General features: G+C 35.7%; 1 protein-coding gene across 2 annotated transcripts; it reads left to right on the forward strand.

Annotated features, from left to right (window-relative positions):
• Positions 1-11,946: 11,946 nt before the first annotated feature.
• On the forward strand, positions 11,947-20,210 carry LOC102473249 (oocyte-secreted protein 4A-like). 2 transcript variants are annotated; one of them, XM_006147413.1, is made up of 5 exons: positions 11,947-12,035; positions 13,115-13,293; positions 16,042-16,139; positions 18,696-18,810; positions 19,964-20,210. In XM_006147413.1, exons 1-4 carry the CDS (start codon positions 11,969-11,971, stop codon positions 18,772-18,774), a joined length of 423 nt encoding a protein of 140 aa, XP_006147475.1. In that variant the 5' UTR covers positions 11,947-11,968; the 3' UTR covers positions 18,775-18,810; positions 19,964-20,210. The 2 variants fall into 2 exon arrangements, with proteins under 2 accessions (XP_006147475.1, XP_006147476.1); XM_006147414.1 differs by having other exon boundaries at positions 18,696-18,798.
• Positions 20,211-20,434: the final 224 nt, after the last annotated feature.

The raw sequence follows: 20,434 nt of genomic DNA on the forward strand, positions 1-20,434 counted from the left end.
AAGGAAAAAACCCCCCCCCCCCCACGGGGGATGCCACACCACATTCCCTTCTCCTCCATTCTCCTCTTGGGATTTTGGGCACAGATGCACATGTGCCTGGTGTGAATTTAAGCTGCCTGGTCCAGGACTCAAACTGCAGTTGACTATGTGGAGCAATGTAATCATTATGCCATCTGCTGGTCCCAAAACATTTATGTTAATCTCTGGCTTATAAACCAGTTGGCAAAAGTTGCATGTGGGTCTTCATTACAATATTTTTCTTTTCATTTTGATTTTTCTTCTCTCTCTTCTCACTCACTTCCTTTTTTTTTTTTTTTTCTGTAGAGCACATGAACTTGCCAGAGACACTGAAAGAAAGTGAGAGCTTTCTTCCCTAGGGGGATGACTATACTGCTATCCCTTTTCCTCCATTCTCCTCTTAGGATCTTGGGCACACATGGTCACATGCCTGGCATGTTTTTATTTTTTTCAAGCCACCAGGTCTAGGACTTGAACCACACAACTGGCCATATAGGATCCAGTCGCCTTAACCTCCAAGTTACTTGCTGGCCCTTCTTTAGTTCTAGTAAAACTGTCAAAAACATAGGATAGTCCCCTGAATAAATGAGTTTTCCTTTCAGTCTCTACCTTTCTTTGAATTAGCCAACCAAAGAGAGGATTCCTGACTCACAGAATTCCCACTTTGCAAGAGATATGGAGCCAAGATTCCAAAATAGACTAGCAGAAGTATATACAATGTGTGAGAGTGATTCTCTTCTCACCAATAGACTGGAGATTGAATTCTCTTCTGAGAAAAATTGAGAGAAAGTTGAAGAGAAAGTCTGTAATTGCCATAGAATGCAGACATCTGGTATATATTGAGCAGGGATATACAGTGTTTTATAGTCTGACTTCACTTAGCATTTAATCTTCTATATTCATCCTTTTTGCATCAAATAACAGAGCCTCATTGTTCTTTATGGCTGAGGAATACTCTATAGTGTACATATGCCACATTTTTCAATCCCGTCACAATGTAAAATATACTTGAATGTAAGAGTGTGATTTTTTATTCAAATCTATAAGGAAATAATTTTCATTCTTTTCTGGAGAGAAATGAAAGTACTACTGATTGCTAAATTTGAGAATAATTTTTCTATTTGAATTACTATAATTCCTTGCATCAACTGTCCATCCACATAAAGTACATGTTATCTATATTATTATAATTCTTTTGACCTAGATATTTATTAGACTTATATTAATAAAATTTTAGGAAACCAAGAATAAAAATAGCTTTTAAAAGAAAACAAAGTTGATTTTTTGTTTTGTTTTGTTTTAAACAAAGAAGTGTTTTAAGAGAAAAATCCTTGATGTTTGTTGTATCTGGTTAATCTGTCATCACAAAAATTATAGGATAAATGGTTATGCTCTAACCACACAGTATTAAAAATCAACTTAAAATTGAACAGATCAATAACCAGAGACCAATTTATAAATCTTCACATATTTATAAATAAGAGTATACAGATTCCCAAGTTTCCATTTATAAATATATTGCATAAAGCATATCACTTGTGAAAACACATCTGTAAAATATCAGAAAACAAGATCTAACATCTTAAAACTTACATAAGAATAAAAATTGAAACTGTATATTGTTATTTTTGGGCACACATGCACATGTACCAAGCATTATCCTCAAACTGCCAGGTCCAGGACTTGAACCATGATCGGTTACCCACTTGAGGTACTGGCCATATGGGAGTCCCAACACCTCAATTACTACGCCACCTGCTGGCTGTATATTAAAGCATTCTACAAAAGCATATTATTACATAGATTAAATAGAAAGAATTTGTCTTTGTTAGGCACTCTTCTGAGAAATTTACATGAGTTCACCTTTTAATCTGGTGACAACAACCTGCCAAGTAATCAGGTGTCAAGTTGGTCAATTAGTATAACATGTCAAACTGAAATAAATGTTCATTCAAGAGATGAAAAGTTGTTCTGACTTTCTACAACACAAAGAGATAGGAGGGAAAAAGTACTAAGTCCATGTAGAGAAGTGTATCAGATGAGGCCATTGATAAGGAAGCCTCTGAAAGGAAGTACCCAAGCTAGGTACACACATGTGCATATAAACAAGATTTTGTGTATATATATATATATATATACACACATATCAAATCTGCTAGAAAAGTAGGAGGAATCTGAACCCTTGACTACAATTTTCTTCAAAAACATACAACATGAGAATGTACCAAGTATGATGCAGCAGTTCCTGTCCAAACCCTGTCTGCATTTCTGTGAGATGGATCAGGCAGAGCCGTTGTCTATGGTCATACTTGGAAGATCACACATAGTATTTTGGTCTGGAGCTAGAGTACTTCTCTCTATCCTTTGACTTCTTAGGGTCCTAGAAAAAAGCACAAGCTACCATATTATGGACTCAAGTGAAGTGGACATTGAGGGGATGTGACCACAACCATAAATCTGTCAGAACGATAGCAGTCTAGTGTCATGCTCAAAATCACACCAAGTAAGATGATCAGACCAACTGGGAGGAAATGAACCCCAAGTATGACCAAGGCAGAAAAAGATGTCTCATACCCAGTTAGGATCTATTATAGAGAACTAGGGGGCCAACTGCCCAAGACTAGTAGTGGACTGTTCTACTTTGTCAATTTCACCAATTCAGGTGCAACATAATGCATTGGTAACTGCATAAGCTTCTCCTTGATTAGCCAGCAGGAAGTTGAGGCCTATGGAGCTATCCAATCCTCCTTGGGTCAAGATGTTGAGGCTGTTCTGCTCTGCCTCCAAAGCTGAAGTAGTATCATTATGGGCCTAAAACAGGGTCAAGAACATTGTAAACACAACTTTTTTGACTCAGATAGCCTTGACAATGGGAATAACTTCTTAGAGTATGAATATGAGCGGAGGGTGGTAATGCCACCTAGAAACTCTCCTGAGTAACTGGGACGGCCTGCATTTGGAACCCCCAAGTTACTTGGCCTAATGTGGTATGCTCAACTGAGGAGAGTGCTGTTTTGAATGAAAATCTCTCATCAATGGCCCATATACATATGCTACGTCGGTAGAACGATGTTTTCCATAAGGGAAATAATACGCCAAATGAGTTCACATAGTGCTGGGAATGAAAGAGTCTTTGACTTCCATGGGAGTAAACCTGATAGAAGTTCCTCCTGGTAAGCAGAATCCTTGAGTGGAATGGAGTTCACATAGAGCAGAGAAAAGTACGGTAGAGAAGAATACTACCAGCATCACTCTTGAAATAGTCCTGATGGTGGATTTAGTATCTCCTCAAGATGTTCCAACTTTATTCATTTTTGACATGGATGACTTGACATTTATGCAGGTATTTTGCTCCTGTGGTGTTAAAACTCTTGCAGGAATAAATTGAATCCAGATTTTTAAGGTTGGGATACCTGAGGTACCAGAAACATCCATTGTGGAGAAATGTCTGTCTGTGATATTCAGTGGCAGAACAATCAGATATTTATCTTCAGAATTAAATAGTAGTTAACATATTAATGGTTTTATTAAAATCTCCAGGTGATGGTAATTGCCCAGGACTGCCAAACCAATGAATCTAGCAAGGCAAAAGTTGTATGGACTACTCTGTGAAAGTGAGGTTAGATCTTTTTTCCTCAATCCCCCATATTTGTGCTTTCAGGCCCAGAGTTGGTTATGTCCTATCTGTTAGTGTAATTCCTCACCATCAGCTCTTCTGACTTGGATCCTTTTGTAGTCTAATAAAAATTTCTATTTAATATACCGGTAGCTTTATTCTGAGGATGCAAAGGCAAAGTGACAGGGCCACATTAAGGAAAATGAACTCAAGACTTCAAATTGGTGGTCATTATTTTTGAGGTCCTTGTAGGCAAATAATTCCACCTCTGTACTTTGCTGAGAAGCACAAACTGCTCATGGATTATATTCCTATTCATCAGTGCATAGACCTTTAGATGAGCACTCACATTGGTAACAAAAAGTGTGTTAGCTGGATAACAAACTTTTATCCAACTATCTCATTCCATAGGGCTTAGTTTATGTGTCAGTCCAGGTCTGATTCCAGTCTGACCAAACAACCAAGCCATTAGTCAGGGAAAATATAATATGGTTTATTTGCTAGAGTGGCTTGGATAGTCATCCATGTTTCATAAAGCTTTATCCATTGTGCCAGTCATCTTACACCATGATCAGTGAAGGAAAATTCTCTGTTGGGTTGGAGTATAACCTTGTTCTCATCCATTACTGTTGAAGTTAATTAGAGAAGCTATTAATGAACCCGGCTCATGCATGATCTACTGGTCCCTGCTGGACCAGTAGAAGCAATGGCTCCTTGGATGATATACCTGAGAGTCCAAGAGACATTTCCAAGACATTTTTATGGAGTTGCAAGCCTCTAACTTGTTCATATTGTGTCTGTTTCCATATATACCATTTCTGGGTCACTACAGAGAAGCTAGCTATGTCTGGTGATTTGCGACCTCTGTTTGGATTCACAGCGTGATGGGGACTTCATGTTATAAGACAGTTTCATTGTCATGGGTCATATGCTTAGTATCTACCAAGGTCCCCAAACAGGACAATACATTTCTGCTAAATATTTAAAAAGAAAATTAATGTTTTAAAAAATTCTTTGGGAGAGTTTATAAGGAAATAGTAGTCTCCACTTCAGTTTATGAAGCTAGGATAATCTTGATAATAAAACCTGACAAAGATTCAAAAAACAAAAACAAAAGAAACAAATAGGTCATCATTCTCATTCACATACATAAAATGAATTTCTAATATATGTTAGAAAAACAAAGTTCAGGTGTACATAGAGAATGATTAATTAGATTTGCATCAACTAAAATTTGGAATATTAGAAAATTAAAGATTTCACCACAATATTTAAAAATGATGATAATAGTCAGTCCAGTAGATGCATAAAAAATATTTGATAACATTTATCAGCTAATGGGGATAAAAGGAGCAAAATATGAAAAATTCACTTAACTTGATAAAGTTTAATAAATAAATAAAATTAATAGTTTATATCAAATATCATACTTTATGATAAAATGTGATAACTTCCTCTGAGATCAGGAATAAGTCCAAGGTACCTATTATTATCACCTTATTCAACTCTATGTTGGAGGTTCTAAGTAGCGCATCTAATACTAAAGAACAAATAACTATCTAAAAAAATTATACAGTCACTGTTCACAGATAATTATGTATATAGAAGATAATATTTATAGATAATTATAATGGACAATTGAGATATAAGAAGCAAGTGGACTTCAGTGTCCCATGACAGTAAGAAAAATAATAGAACTGCAATATCATGAAAGTGTTGAATATCTATGAATAAATTTAGAAAATATACAAGAACACTAAAGAGAAAATTATAAAATATTTCTCTTACACATTAAAGAAGATATAAATTAATGAGGAGATATTATAATTCTTGAAGCACCATGGTTTGTAGATTTATTCTAATACTAATCAAATTGCATTTTCTTAGTTTTTAAAATTCTTGTTACAGGGTATACACTTGTCAGAGAGAGAGAGAGAAAGAGAGAGAGAGAGAAAGAGAAAGTGAGAGATTACTCCAGGGGATGGCCACACCACAGTCCTGTCTATTCCAATCTCCTCTGGATAGTGGGCATGCATGCACATGTGCCCAGTGTGATTTTCAAGCTACCAGGCCCAGGACTTGAATCACCCAGTTAACCATATGGGACCAAGTGCCTTAACCTCCATGCCACCTACTGGCCTCAACATTATGTTTTTATAAATAAAACTTGGATAGCTGGTTTAAAAAATTATAAACTGGCAGATTAAAAAGTTCTATAAATATGCTGTATAACTTTGTGTTTATAGTTAACAATATTGAACCATACACAAAATTTGTTAAGAGGGTAAAAATAAAATAAAATATGGTAAGAATATAAGAAAGTACAAATTTTAATAATTATGGAATGACAATTGGTCAAAAATAGTCAATTTTCTGTAAAAGGATTTAATATACCAGATATCAAAACATATCACAAATTGATTATTATCAAGATAGAATAATATATAGTAAAGGAATAGATAAATTTTCTAAAAGCTATAAAACATCCCTGAAGGAAATTAAAGACCTAATTATAAGGAGACTTCAAGAGTTTGCAGAAAAATTTAAAGTACAAGTTTATTTGGTGGAAAAAAATTGAAATCTATGGTCTTTTCATAACATACATTTTCCATGAAAATGTTTTTGAAGACCGCCTCATGAACCTAAAGATAGGCTGTGTTCATGAATTGTAAGACATGTTATTGAAATGATAGTACTCCCCCAATCTACACATCCAGTGCATTCTCTATCAAAATCCCAACTGCCCTTTATTCTTTAAATATTTTTTACACTTTTAAAATTTACATTTAATTATTTTATATATTTAAAGTATAAAATATGGTTTTCTCAGCATGAATGCAGTGCATCAATCAAGTTGAAGATATTACTATATACATTAACATCAACAGATGACTTAATTCATGTGTCTATTAATTTTTTTCCTCTTGATCCCCTCCCTTCTATTCCATATTACCTTCCCCCTCTTATAATGTCTCTGGTATCTACAGTTGCTATTGTACTTTCTCGTCTTTCAGTTTTTGCCATAGAGTGTAGATATTCAATGTATGGGGGACATACTGTGTCTATTTTTTCTTATAATTTGGCTTGCTTTGTTTAGCACGAAATCTTCCATATTCATCCACTTCATATCAAATGTCAGTTGCTCATTGCTTTTTATGGCTAAGTAGTATTCCATAGTGTATTCTTGCCACATTTTTTCAAGTGACTTTTTTTTTTCCTTTTTGCATAGAAAGACTAATCCTTAAACTCATATGGAAATCCAAACAGCCAAAATAAACTTTAAAAAGAACAAAGTTGGATGACTTATACCTCTCAATTTAAAGCATACTACAAATCTACAGTATTCAAAATACCAAATTATTGGCATGAGTATGAATATGCTGGCCAATAGAACTTAATTAAAAGTCCAGAAATAAACCTACACATCTATGATGAACTTACATTTGGCAAGAGTGCCAAGATCATTAAATAAGGAAGAGAATAATCTTTGAAACAAATACTCCTAGGGCAATTAGATATCCACATGCAAAGAACAAAATTGAACTCCTATTTCTTCCCATATACAAAAATTAATTCAAAATGTAGCCAAGACCTAAATATAAGAGTAAAACTAAATAACTTAAGGGTAAATTTTCATAACCTTGCATTTGGCAATGAGTTCTTATGACATCAAAATCACAAACAAGAAAAAAAAATTGGTAAACTGGACTTTATCAAAATTAAAACTTTGTACATCAAAGGACACCATCAAGAAAGTGAAAAGACAACTTATGAAATGGGAGAAAATATTTGCAAGTTGTATAACTATAAAAGGTCTAGTACACATAATATATAAAGAACTAATCTATAGCATTTCTATATACAAACAACAAGCAGACAGAGACAGAACTGAAGAAAGTAATTCTGTTTACCATAGCCACAGAAGCAAAAGATACTTAGGAATAAAATTAACCAAGGAAGTCAAAGACCTACAATAAAAAACTATGAAAACCTTAAAAAGGAAATTGATAATGACACAACAAAGTGAAAGGACATCCCATGTTCCTGGATTGGCAGAATCAATATAATCAAAATGACAATCCTACCCAAATTAATTTACATGTTTAATACAATATCTATAAAAGTACAAGAGACATTCTTCACAGATCTAGAAAAGAAATCATAGATTTTTGCCTGGAACCATTAAAGACCCCGTTTTGCTAAAGCCACCCTGCACAAGAAGACTGGAGTAGGTGGCATCTCACTTCCTGACCCCAAAGCTGTGATAATCAAAACAGCATGGTATTGGCACAAAAATAGACATGAGGACCAATGGAACAGAGTAGAGACTCCAGAAATCAACCCAAAATGTACAGCCAACTCATCTTTGACAGAGGGTACCTCTTTAGCAAATGGTGCTGGGAAAAACTGGGTACCCACCTGCAGAAAGACAATTCTGAACCTCTATCTGTCACCATTAACAAAAATCAAGTCAAAGTGGATCAAAGATCTAAACCTAAGACAACAAACTATAAAACTACTTGTGGAAAACACTGGGGATACTCTGGGAGACATTGCAGTAGGCAAAGACTTCTTAAGCAAGACCCCCAAAGCACAGTCAATAATCCCCAAAATAGACAGGTGGGATTACATCAGATTAAGGAGTTTCTCCACAGCAAAGGACACCATAATTAGTGTGAATTGACAACTCTTGGAATGGGAGAGAATTTTTTTAACTGTACCTCAGATAAGGGACTGATAACCAGAATACATAGGGAACTCAAGCAGCTTACCTATAAGAAAATGATTAACCCAATTAAAAGATGGGGAAATGAGCTGAATAAACAACTCTCTAAAGAAGATATAAGAACAGCCAAAAAGCATATGAAAAAATGCTCAACATTCCTCATTGTAAGGGAAATGCAGATCAAAACTACAATGACATACCAACTAACCCCAGTCAGAATGGTGAAGATTAGAAAAACAAATAATGAAAAGTGCTGGAGAGGATGTGGTGAAAGGGGGACACTCCTAAACTGTCAGTGGGAATGTAAATTGGTCCAGCCACTGTGGAGAACAATATGGAAGTTCCTCAGAGACCTTCAAATAGAAGTATCATATGATCTAGCAATTCCGCTCCTGGGTATCTACCCAAAGGACAGGAGAGCACTTAGTCAGAAAAGCACTTGCACAGCTATTTTCATTGCAGCATTATTTACAATTGCTAAGACATGGAACCAACCCAAATGCCCACAAACAGATAAATGGACTGAAAAATTATGGCACATATACGCCATGGAATACCATTCAGCCATAAAAAACAACAAGGCCCTGGAATTTGATAGAAAGTGGATGAATATGGAAGATTTGTTGCTGTGTGAAGCAAATCAGGCTATGAAAGAGAGACATTGTATGTCTCCACTTAACATATACTGACTGTCTGCACTCTATGGTAGAGATGGAAAGACTGGAGAACATAAAAGCATTAAAAATTGTAATGGACACTAGAGACAAAGTGGAAAGAGAGTGTAGGAGGGGAAGAGTGTAGGAAAATAAATTTGGGGGAAAAATGGAGAGGTAAGATACTTGTGGGACCCAGATTAGGTTTTTTATCTGTTGATGAGGATGTGTATAATAGTCTCAACTGGGCTGGATTGAGGTGTATATCATGCTGGGTAAAGTCTCTTCACAATCTAAATGATGTATAGCTCTTTAATGTATGAATAATAATTAAAATTAATAAAAAATAAAAATAAAGTTTCTCTTGGAACTTAATTCCCACTTGCAACATTGTTTTATAGATAATTTCAAATAATATCAGAGTGAGGCAGAGAGAGAATCACCGCCCAAGGAGGGAGGGCCACACTACAAACAAGCAGATTAGCTCAACACCAACTCATTAGATTGGCTTGTTTGAATGAATCTATTCTCCTCTTGGGATTTTGGGTATGCATGCACATGTACTCAGTATGATTTTCAAGCTGCCAAGTCCATGACTGCAACTGTGGAGTTGGCTCTGTGGGTTTCAGCTGCTCTTACCTCTACATGATCTGCTAACCCAAGAGAATCTGTTTAGTGTCAGGTGTAATGTGTTTGGCTATCATCACAATCCTGGGCTGGTAATTGCACCCTCATCAATGGAGAGACTATGAGGTGATTAAAACCTAAACACATGGAGGCCAACAGGTGGCATGGTGGTTAAAGTGCTGGACTCCCACCCACATGGCCGACTGCAGTTCAAGTCCAGAACTTGGTAGCTTACTTTCTCTCTCTCTCTTTATCTCTCCCCAACGAGCTCATGACCACACATGCCCTATAGCAAGTTGAAAAAAATATATATAATGAAAAAAATGAAGAAAACCTAAATACATATACAAAAGAATTGAAAACAGACAAATATCATACAAGAACACTTGTGGTAGCATTGTTCACAAAGATGGAAACAATTGAAAAGATTGAAGCAGCTCAAATGTGCACAGTGAAAGAATAATAAAAATGTGATATACCTATACAATGTAATATTATTCTGTCATCAAAAGAAATGAAGTACTGATACATGTTATGATGTGAATAAACTTCAGAAATACTATGGTAAATGAAAGAATCCATACATAAAAGGTCACATATTGTATGATTAAATTTTTGTGAAATATCCAAAGTGGGATATTCGATGACTACTTATGAAATGGGAGAAAATAATGATCTGTAAAAGGTCTAGTATACAGAATATATAAAGAACTTTTATAACTCAATAACAAAATGATGATGCAAATAAAAGTAAGAACTTGAGTAGACATTTCTCCAAAGAAGATTTACAAATCACCAACAAGCACATGAGAAGATGCTCAACATTAGGACAATGCAAATAAAAATCACAATGAAATAGTCTTCACGACACTAAGATGGTAATAATGAAAATAATAAAAACAAGAAATAACAAATGTTATAAGCCATGGGACGGAAAAAGGGAGGAGTGGGGAGTTTCTTAACAGATATAGGTTCTCTTCTGGTGGGGGAAGAAAGGCGAACGTATTTTGGGACTATGCAGGCAATGATTGCACACGCATAAAAATACTAAAGGCCACTGAATTATTTACTTTAAGATTGTTAATTTTATAAGAATTAGATACTTCAGTATTTTATGTCCTTGTATGTTGCTACCTATTTAAAATAATGGTATGTTCACTTCTTGAATAATTAAAAAAAACCGGAATAGTATTGTTGAATAAAATCCACCAACGTGGTTATTGTAAATTTAATCTGCTGGAAGGCCTTCATTTCCAAAAACAATTTAACCAACACATAACCTAAATTAAATTCTATTCATTTTAAAGAGCATGCAATGTAATGCAAATATTTAATAGAACTTTACCTTGAGCTTTCTGATGTTCTTCGATGTAACTTTTGCTTGTTCTTTATTACATCATCTTGTATATTTATATAGCTAAATTTGTCACTATTCACCAACAGTTACTGTGCACTTTGAAGCTGCAGCAATCTGTTATGGCATGTTATGTAATTTCTAAAACTCATTAGGCTTTCACTTTGAGATGGAACTTTCTAGAGCTTTGCTTCTGCCATAATATGGGAACAGGTAATATTATTACCCTAATATGCTTTTCTCTTAAGTTTTTTCTTTTAATCCCTAGGTTTAATTGTCCAAAAATGTCCTTATAAAGCCTTTAGCACCCTGGATATGTATGTGACTGTATGCATATGTATGTGCATATGTATGTGTATGTACATACATACACACATTCAGTCGTAGTAAAATGCCTCGAGGGAAAGCAAAAAGAAACCAGAAAGTAGTGTTTTTCCAAAGCTTAGATCACAATTGTGCAGATTTTTTTTACTTGAATCAAAATCTCCTGGAACAGATTAGAGAATCTAGTCCTAGGCTTACTGGATCTGAATTATAGACTGGGAAGTAGGGCACTGGCTGTTCTTCACAAGAAAGGAGAATGAATATGTATGCAACATCTTCAATCAATTAAATGTTTATTTTGTATCATCCAAGTTATCTTGTAAATCCCTGGTTTAACAGTCCAGTAGAGATGAATGACATATTATGTAAAACACAACTTCAGATACTTCCATATTCTTGGGAAAGATGCAATCGTGGTGGGTAAAGTCTGCCACCACTTTTCACATTTTCTCCCCTGATTTTCTGACTTACGGTGATAACTTCAGCTGTGAGCACAAAAAGCTAAAACTATGGGGAGAGGTTCTTAGTGCTTTCCAGAATGATAAATTATCACCCACAGCTGAATAGGTAAGGGGTCTATAAATACCAGCAGTGGCCCACTTTGCCCGATTTCCTGTTTCCTGTGGTACCTTGGTTTGGAATCGGTAGCCATGAAGATCTCTGGAGTATTAGGAGTGCTCTTCACTCTTTTTGTCTTGATCCATGGTCAAGAGAATTGTAAGAAAAAGAAGGAATTCTGGAAGTGGCAATTTCAAGCAGTGGGGGTGCTTTTATAAACGTACTTTGGGGGTTTATTTTTTGTAACCTGGTGATCAGCTGCTAGTAGCTAATGACTGCCAGGCTGCATTCAGATAGCTTTATCTGCTCATCTTCACCCCATACTTCCTTTTTCATTATCTACCCTATAAGCTGATATGAAGAGGCTGCTATTTTAATACTTTTAGGGTTTTGTTTTCTTTTCTCTGGAGATTGGTTTGAAACTTTGCAGAATGTGAAGTGCTTGCAGTGACTGGTTAAAAAAGAAAAAAAACTGCAGTGGGAGAGAAAGTTGCTTAGGTCTGTGTGTTCTGGTCCTGCAGGATGGACAGCTGTATTTGATTGTAAATGATTCCTTCTCAGAGTCAAGGCTCTAAATATCTTTTGCAGATTTTAATCCTGCTGTGCTATTTAGTATTTATGATACATTAAGTTTATCATTTGTAAATATGGGCTAATGATAAAACTAACTTTATAAACATGTAATGAAAATGAAATAAGACTAAGAAAATTTGATAAGCTAGCAATCATAAAAAGTTATTTGGCATACTGCCATATTTCAGAATTCTTTATTTTCACATAGTATATTAAGTTTTAATTGGCTCAAATATTTTAAATAAAATTTTAAGTGGAAGCACATCATAGATTTTTTCCAATTGTGTGGAACCAAAAAATCAAAACTTTTCCTTTCTATTTTAGATCTATATCAACTATACTTGGAAATATTTTTAAAATGTATTCATGAAAGCTATTGATGAAATTTGAATTATTTTTTTAAAAACTGAGGAGATATTTGACTTAGAGACTCTGAGGAAGAAGCTCTTAAGGTTTTTCTGCATTCTGATGAATCTGAGACAGCTAGAGATTAAAAAACTGATCCCTATTCTCACAGTGGGGAAAAAATACTCAAATAGAAAAACAAACAAACATTCATTCTATAGTTGAGGATTCAGCTCAGTTAGGAGGTTGGACACTCCCTGAGTTATTGTTTGTAAGTAGGTCCTCTGATATTTTTCCTTTGTATTATTTTCTTTCAACAGTTCGTATAACCTGTACCGAATCCTGGCTCCAGGTCCAGCTGAGACGATTACCGATAGTGCCTAATCTGCAAGTTCAGCCCAATGAACTCTATTTAGGAACCGGCTGTCCTGTCAACCTAATTGATCACAATTTCTTTGAGTTCCTTTATCTTGTTATTTATTGCGGCATCAGGATTAATGTAAGAGCAATTTTTATTCTAACAAATAAGCTTTGCTTAAGGGCTACAAAAACAGTTATCGAAACAGCGATTAAAATTTGTCAGTTGGCTTTATAGCTCATGTAATATTGATTATTCTTGCCTCTTTCTTTTCCGTAGTAGGGAAGACATAGAATTTGGGATTTTAAAAACCGTGCATTCCTTTATTAACCTTCTGTCAACATATCTCTTTGGCCTCTGATGGTGATTTTCTATTCTCTGTGGTACATAAACATTTTATTGACAAACAGTGCCACACCTCCTCACGTTTGTTATTGCTTTTGTCTTGAAACATCAATGAAACAAGGCATATCAGGTTAGACAGGTCCTCTGTTAATAAGAGAAAGATACCTTTTCTGTAACGAGAAAACTTTCATTTCACTGTTTAAAAGTTTTTGCTTCATGTAAAGTTGCTGTGTTTACTGATGACCATTTAGTTTTATTTTTTTGGAACCACATGTGTTTGTTTCACTTTAGGTACAAATGGTCCAGGTGGGCTAATTCTATTAATGGCTTCAGGTGAATGACCCCATCATTTTACTACTGTATCTCTAGTACCCTACCCCCGCAAAATGCCCAAGCATATGGCTAGTACTTAACTTAGCAGATAGGCAACTCAACTGCCATTCACAAAGGTTGGTTTATGAGATGTAATAAGAACTTATTTGGAAGATAAGAAAATAAATCAATGAGGCTAACAAGTGGTTTGGTGGTCAAGATGCTGGACTCCTATATGGCCGACTAAAATAGGAAGATATGAAGTTGTCAGGGGAGAGAAAAGAGCAGGTATTCGATACTTACTTAGGTTGTATTAGCCATCTATTCCTAATGTAAAATTACTCTGAGACTCTTAGGTACATGGACTAATACATTCCCATGTGTGAGAAATTCATTAATGTGTAATAAATACTGTACTGTATAATGCTAAAAAATTCTTACCATGAGCATTTCATTTGTTTTTGCACAACCTGAAGTACTAGGTAACAATTTTGAGTATCATGATTCCTACATGTTAAATAGTATACTTAAAAATGAATCATGTTTAAGTAGTGACTATCTGCATGTGAAAGATTTGAGGACTCATTTTTTGTTGTTGATATTCTGTAGAAATTTTTGCCTTAGGGTGCAAGCACTTGCCAGTGAAAGAGAGATAGACAGAAATAGTGAAAGGGAAGGTGAGAAATCACCCCTCAGGGGAGATGGCTACACTGCAATCCATTCTCCTTCTGGGATCTTGGGCACGCATGTGTTCAGTGTGAGTTTCAAGTCACTGGGTCCGGGACTCAAACCACAGTTGGTCATGTGTGAGTCCAACAAAGTAGCTGCTACAGCATCTGCTGGCCTCAGAGGACCATCATTTTTTATAGTAACTTATATTTTTCAATTTTAGAATATAAATACTCTAAATTGTAGTATGTAATTAAATGCAGGCTAATTGGTTTGCACATTCTATGGAATTTACCCTCAAAAGGTGAATGAATGGGCAAAGTTCTTATTTAAACTGTTTTTCTTTAGGAATATTTTAACTTTTTTTTTAAGAGAGGGAGGTTTTTGCTATAGGGCACGTGTGCTCACCAGAGAGACAGAGAAACAGAAAGTGAGAAATCACCCCCAGGGAGGATGGCCACGTTGCAATCCCTTCTCCTCCATTCTCCTCTTGGGATCTTGGGCACGCATGCACACACGCCCAGTGTGAGTTTAAGCTACCGGGTCCAGGACTCGAACCGTGGTCAGCTACATGGGAGTTCAGAGACATAGCCATTGTGCTTACTGCTGGCCCCTCTTTGGGAATATTTGTGTTGATCTTATTTATGTTGAATGTACTATAGTTTCTATTTCAAATAATAGCTTATGTCTGATTGGTAGCTATGGCCAGTAAGCCAAATCCAGCCTGCTTCCTATATTTGTAAATTCAGTTTACTGAAACGAAGTCACGTTCATTGAGTTATTGTACCTGGCTACTTTTATGCCACAGAAGCGGGATGAATATTTGTGACAAAGACAGCATGGTCTACGAAGACTAACATATTTATTTTCTGGCCCATTTTAGAAAAAATTTGCCACCTCCTGCTTTATATTATCTCTATTTTACAGGTAGAAACAAGATGTAACCTTCTTTGAATTTGTCAAATATTTAGCCCAAATTCACACTCATGGTAATTTCAATCTGTCTAAATCAGATCCTGGCATTTAAACAGATTTTCTGATCAAAAGTCTATGGGGCCAGCAGATGGCATAGTGGTTATGTCACTGGACTCCCACATAGCAGACTGTTGTTTGAGTCCTGGACCCGGTAGTTTAAAAATCATACCCTGCGTGTGTGGTGTGTGTGTGTGTGTATGTATGTATGTGCCCAAGATCCTGGAAGGAGAATGGGATTGCAGTGTGGCTATTTACCCTGGGGAGTGACTTCTTACTGTCTTTCTCCCACCCCATCTCTCTCCATAGAGTACGTGCACCCTAAGGCAAAAACTCTTTAAAAACAAAAATAAATTGCCTATGCAGACTGAACTGTCAAACAAGTGCAATGTTTCTGATACTGTCAGGAGCTATTAACGTCTGCTAAAAACAGACATCTTACCATTCTGCTCTTATTTTTATATCGTGTAGTCATATTTACTTTGTATCATAAGGTAAAGATAAAAATGACTGTTTTCATATCCTGCATATGTAAAAATGAATTTGAAACATATAATTAAGATAACTGAATTTATATTTTTGTGTGTTTAGGAACAACCATTAGGTACTATCATTGAAAGTTTCATCACATATGAACCGGCAGCATTAGATATTACCTACTACATCCCAGTATCGTGCTATGTTCAACGGTAAGTGCAGGAGACTATTGAGATTAAGGGTAGTTAACATTGTCTTTGGTGTTCTGGTAAGAGTAAACATGAATAGTATACCAAGGTTAAGCATTGGACCAAATTTGGTCCACAGTGTTTTGTTTAGTTATGTGAATTAGATCTTTAAAAACACAGTAGATTGTATTTTCTGAACAAGGAGATAAGTCTTAGTTTGTGATTTAGAGTTGAAACCTGCAGTTAACAAAGGTATCATACCAGAAGACTTTGCTGGGCAACTTTCCTTTCTCTGGGGTGTTTTTGTCTGTATTTACTCCCCTATACTGTCCCTTAAGAATTTAAGTTCTTAAATTCTTGTGTGAACCATACCTCCTGTCTGCAAATGTGGAGGTAAGATTCAAAATCAGTATTTCACTGAAAATTTAAAACTAGAGCTGAGTCAGTCTTTGTTGATTTACTGTGGCAGATGAAACTCAAGACTTGTATGTCAGCCCATGGTATGGTGGTTAAGGTGTCTGGATCCCATATGACTGACACTGTGGTTTGAGTCCCAGACCCAGCAGCTCGTGTGTGTGTGTTTGTACACGCGTATGCATGCATGTGTGCCCCCAAAGTCCAGAAAGGAGGGGAAAATGGAAGAGAAGGGATTGTGGCATGATCGTTCCCCATGGGGGTGGGGGTGTGCTGTCTTGCTTTCTCTCCCATACACCCTCTGGCAAAATTAAAAACCAATCAAATGGGACCGGCAGATGGCACAGTGGTTATGTTGTTGGACTCCCACATGGGCGACCATGGTTTGAGTCCCAGATGTGGCGGCTTGAAACTAATTCTGGGTGTGTGGGTGTGTGTGCGCGTACCCAAAATCCAGAGAAGAGAATGGAGGAGAAGGGACTGTGTTGTACCTATCCCTGCTGAGGGGTTATTCTCACTTTCTGTCACTCTGTCTCTCTTGTGAGTGTGTAATAAAAAAAAAAAATCTCATAGCAAAAAACATCTCTCCCACCCCCCCCCAAAAAAGATAAAAACAAACAAACAAAAACTCAAGACTTGTTAATAACCAAAATTGTCCTTTTTTTTTTTTTTTTCCTTATTTGAGAGATTCTTTTGCAATGAGATAATGAAATAGAAGAACTTCTTATTGTAGGGTGAATCAACTCTGCTATGGTCAAGTCCTGGGTGAGCTGTTCATGGGGTCCAGTTGTATATGTGTTCTCCCTTCACATGACATTTTCATTCCAATCTGTTTTTTTTTGGAACAGTCTGACCTGTGCAGAAACAGAGGAACAAATGGCTGTGTTTATCTTATAATCACTGACTTTAATTATGTTATGTGAAATCTGATTTTCTTATTCTTTAACAATATCTTTGTGGGGTCGGCAGGTGGAGTGGTGGTTGAGGGCATTGAACTCCCACATGGCTGACCACAGTTTGAGTCCTGGACTTGGTAGCTGGCTTTCTCTCTCTCTCTCTCTCGATCTGTTTCTCTCTGGTCAAAATATATACACACACACACATATATATATAAATTTTTTAAAGAATTATTTTCTTTAAATAAAATATTTATTGGGCCTTCTCACAAATGAAAAATCATCACAATGGGCCCCTATCTTCAATGTTATATGAAGTTTGGGTTTCCTTTCTTCAAGACTTCTAACTCTGGACCCAAAGGCTTTAGAGAGTATAATCTGAGTACATTTTCTCCTGCTGCTTCTCCTATCATGCTGTTAGAATATGACTGAGGAGGAAGAAACGGGAGAGTCACAAGTATTTCATAGTTACAAGGTGAAATTATGGTCCATTTCTAGTAATACTGGCTAGATAATCATGCTTTTGCATGTTTTTGAAGTGCATGTCAAATGATGAACTTATGAGCTTTTTATTTTTTAAGAGGTCCTAGAAAGGAGTAGTCACCCCAATTGCATAAATCCTGCCAAAACAATCTGGATAAGGCTTTCTTTCACACAACTGCTACCATTGACCTCCACCTAGCCTCCCTGTTTACTGTCTTGATTGTAGTTTTTCATTCTATCATCTTGGTTTTTTGGGGTCTCCTTTCCAATTGAAAGATATTATTTGGTGATATCCAAGAAAAACAGCCAGACCTCTGATACTTGTGTAGAAACCACTTAGTCATACTACAACGCATGGTGGGGGATATGTTCTTAGACTTTGTCCTCCTGTTCTATCCTTCCATGTCTCTCATATGCAAATCTGCTGTTCACTCAGATGACCACTTGGGTTTGGGTTTACTGAGGGAGGAAGAATTTTAGTGACTCCTTCATCCTTCTGTTTTGTTAAGGGTTTCTGATATTTGATGCTTCTGTGAAATCAGCTTCAGATCTCAATAGTAATTGCTGGGTAATAGGAAGTTATATTTAACATTCTCTTAATTTTTTTTTTTGTATTCTTTAAAATAAATTTTCACTTTTGCCTAAGGTAGTTGATTTGGCATTCTGTAACTTACTACCCAAAGAAATCTGTTTAATTCAGCTTTTAATCCTTATACCTCAACCCTTTCCCCAACCCTAAAAATTTAATATGGAAGGCTTAAATTTGTGTGTATTTCTTTTCTCATAGAGGTTTTCCAATACTTTGGGCATTGAAAACGAGAGAGTATAACCGTGCAGCCCAAAGGTCATTGGGACAGAAATGCTGAATGTCATGTCAAGTTGGAAACTTGGTAATTCATCAGGTAGAGTCATTTGGGTGAGAGTATAGTGAATTAGTAATAATGTTTATAGTACATTTATCAAAAAAGGCAAGGATTCAGTAAAATGGTGACATACACTACCTTGTGCCCTGGTGGTTTTAGTTCAGGATCATTGCAATCATGTATTCCTATGGTTATTGGGGATACATTTCATTTTAGTATTTCTCATCATCCTATGTAAAACAGTAGACTTGCAATAGTAACCTGTATATCTATTTTAAATTACCAATTCACTCCAGCCAGAAAAGAAAATTTTTGGAGTTATAACATAAATATGGACCAGTATTATGAACTCCTATGGAGATACTAATAGTAATTTTGTATATATATATATATATATATATATATACACACACATATATATATACACACATACACTAACTCTATATGTTTTTTGGTTCTGAAAGAACCAAATGCTTGAAAGAGAAAATTTTTTCTTAAATGAGCGATAGAATTATTTGAAGAGACTATAGGTTTTTGTACTTTGGTATGACAGGACAGACCTTCATTTTTTTCACATATCAACTGACTCTCATAGTTTAAAATGTGAGATATTGAACTCCTACAGATCTAAACATTTACTAATAATTACACAAATTATATACATATATAAAATACATACACACACATAGTACCTGTTATACTTGAATGATTACGATATTATAATAGCATCTAGGGTTTAAAATTGATGGCTTCTCTTCCCACATTTTCATTTTGTTGTGCCTTAATGGGTTTTTAGTTATACAGACTGCATATTTCTTATTCAAGATGCTTGGGACCAGATGTTTTAGATTTTTAATTTTTCTGTATTTTGGAATATTGGCATTTGCACAATGAGATCTTGGAAATGGAGCTCAAGTCTAAACGTGGAATTTGTTTCATATACACCCTACACACATAGCCTACAGATAATCTTATACAGTATTTTATATTGTACTGTTTGATTGCAAGCTCCAAGCTACCACATGAAGTCAGGTATGCATGCTTGTTTGCTTGCTTGCTTATTTATTTTTGAGTCATGTCCCTCAAAGTTTTAGATTTTGGATCATTTTGAATTTTTGGATTAGGGATACTCAACCTAGTTAATAGTTTCCCATCAATACTACTTTGTGACTTTCTTTTTCCTTCCCTGTAGGATCTGTTCTTCCTTGTTGGATTGCAGTAATTTTATCCCTTCCTGTGGAGTGCAGTAATTAAGCTACAGACCATGGTGCTCTGACTGCTTGAGGATTCCCTGCCTTTTAGAGATTGGACTATGCCTATGGATATCATCTTTTACCATTTCAACATGATCTTTTTAAATGATAAACTTGCTCTGCCACCTATATTTATGAACTCCTTGGGTGGGGGGAAAAAGCCTTCTCAGATTTTAAGTGTAAAAATAAAGCTACTTTTAAAAAATAGTTTTATAATTCTTAAGTTTTCTTCGAAATACGGAAATAAGTATTATGTCCTGAGTCTCTAGGCACTGTGAAATGTGAAACAATGGCATTTCTGTTAACAGGTTGATGCATTATCTATCCTGGGTGGCAACTGAATAGTTAGCATACAGTAATCTAATTCTCCAACTAATCTCCATTTTACTTCCTTCCAATATGTGTAAAGA

Source organism: Tupaia chinensis, unplaced genomic scaffold (assembly GCF_000334495.1).
Source record: "Tupaia chinensis unplaced genomic scaffold, TupChi_1.0 Scaffold000213_1, whole genome shotgun sequence".
Classification (NCBI taxonomy): Eukaryota; Metazoa; Chordata; class Mammalia; order Scandentia; family Tupaiidae; genus Tupaia; species Tupaia belangeri.

Coding starts and splice junctions, on each gene's coding strand:
- LOC102473249 (XM_006147413.1), top strand. CDS start 11,969: ATGAAGATCTCTGGAGTATTAGGAGTGCTCTTCACTCTTTTTGTCTTG. Junction 12,036..13,114: donor GATCCATGGTCAAGAGAATT/GTAAGAAAAAGA, acceptor TTCTTTCAACAG/TTCGTATAACCTGTACCGAA. Junction 13,294..16,041: donor ATTGCGGCATCAGGATTAAT/GTAAGAGCAATT, acceptor TTGTGTGTTTAG/GAACAACCATTAGGTACTAT.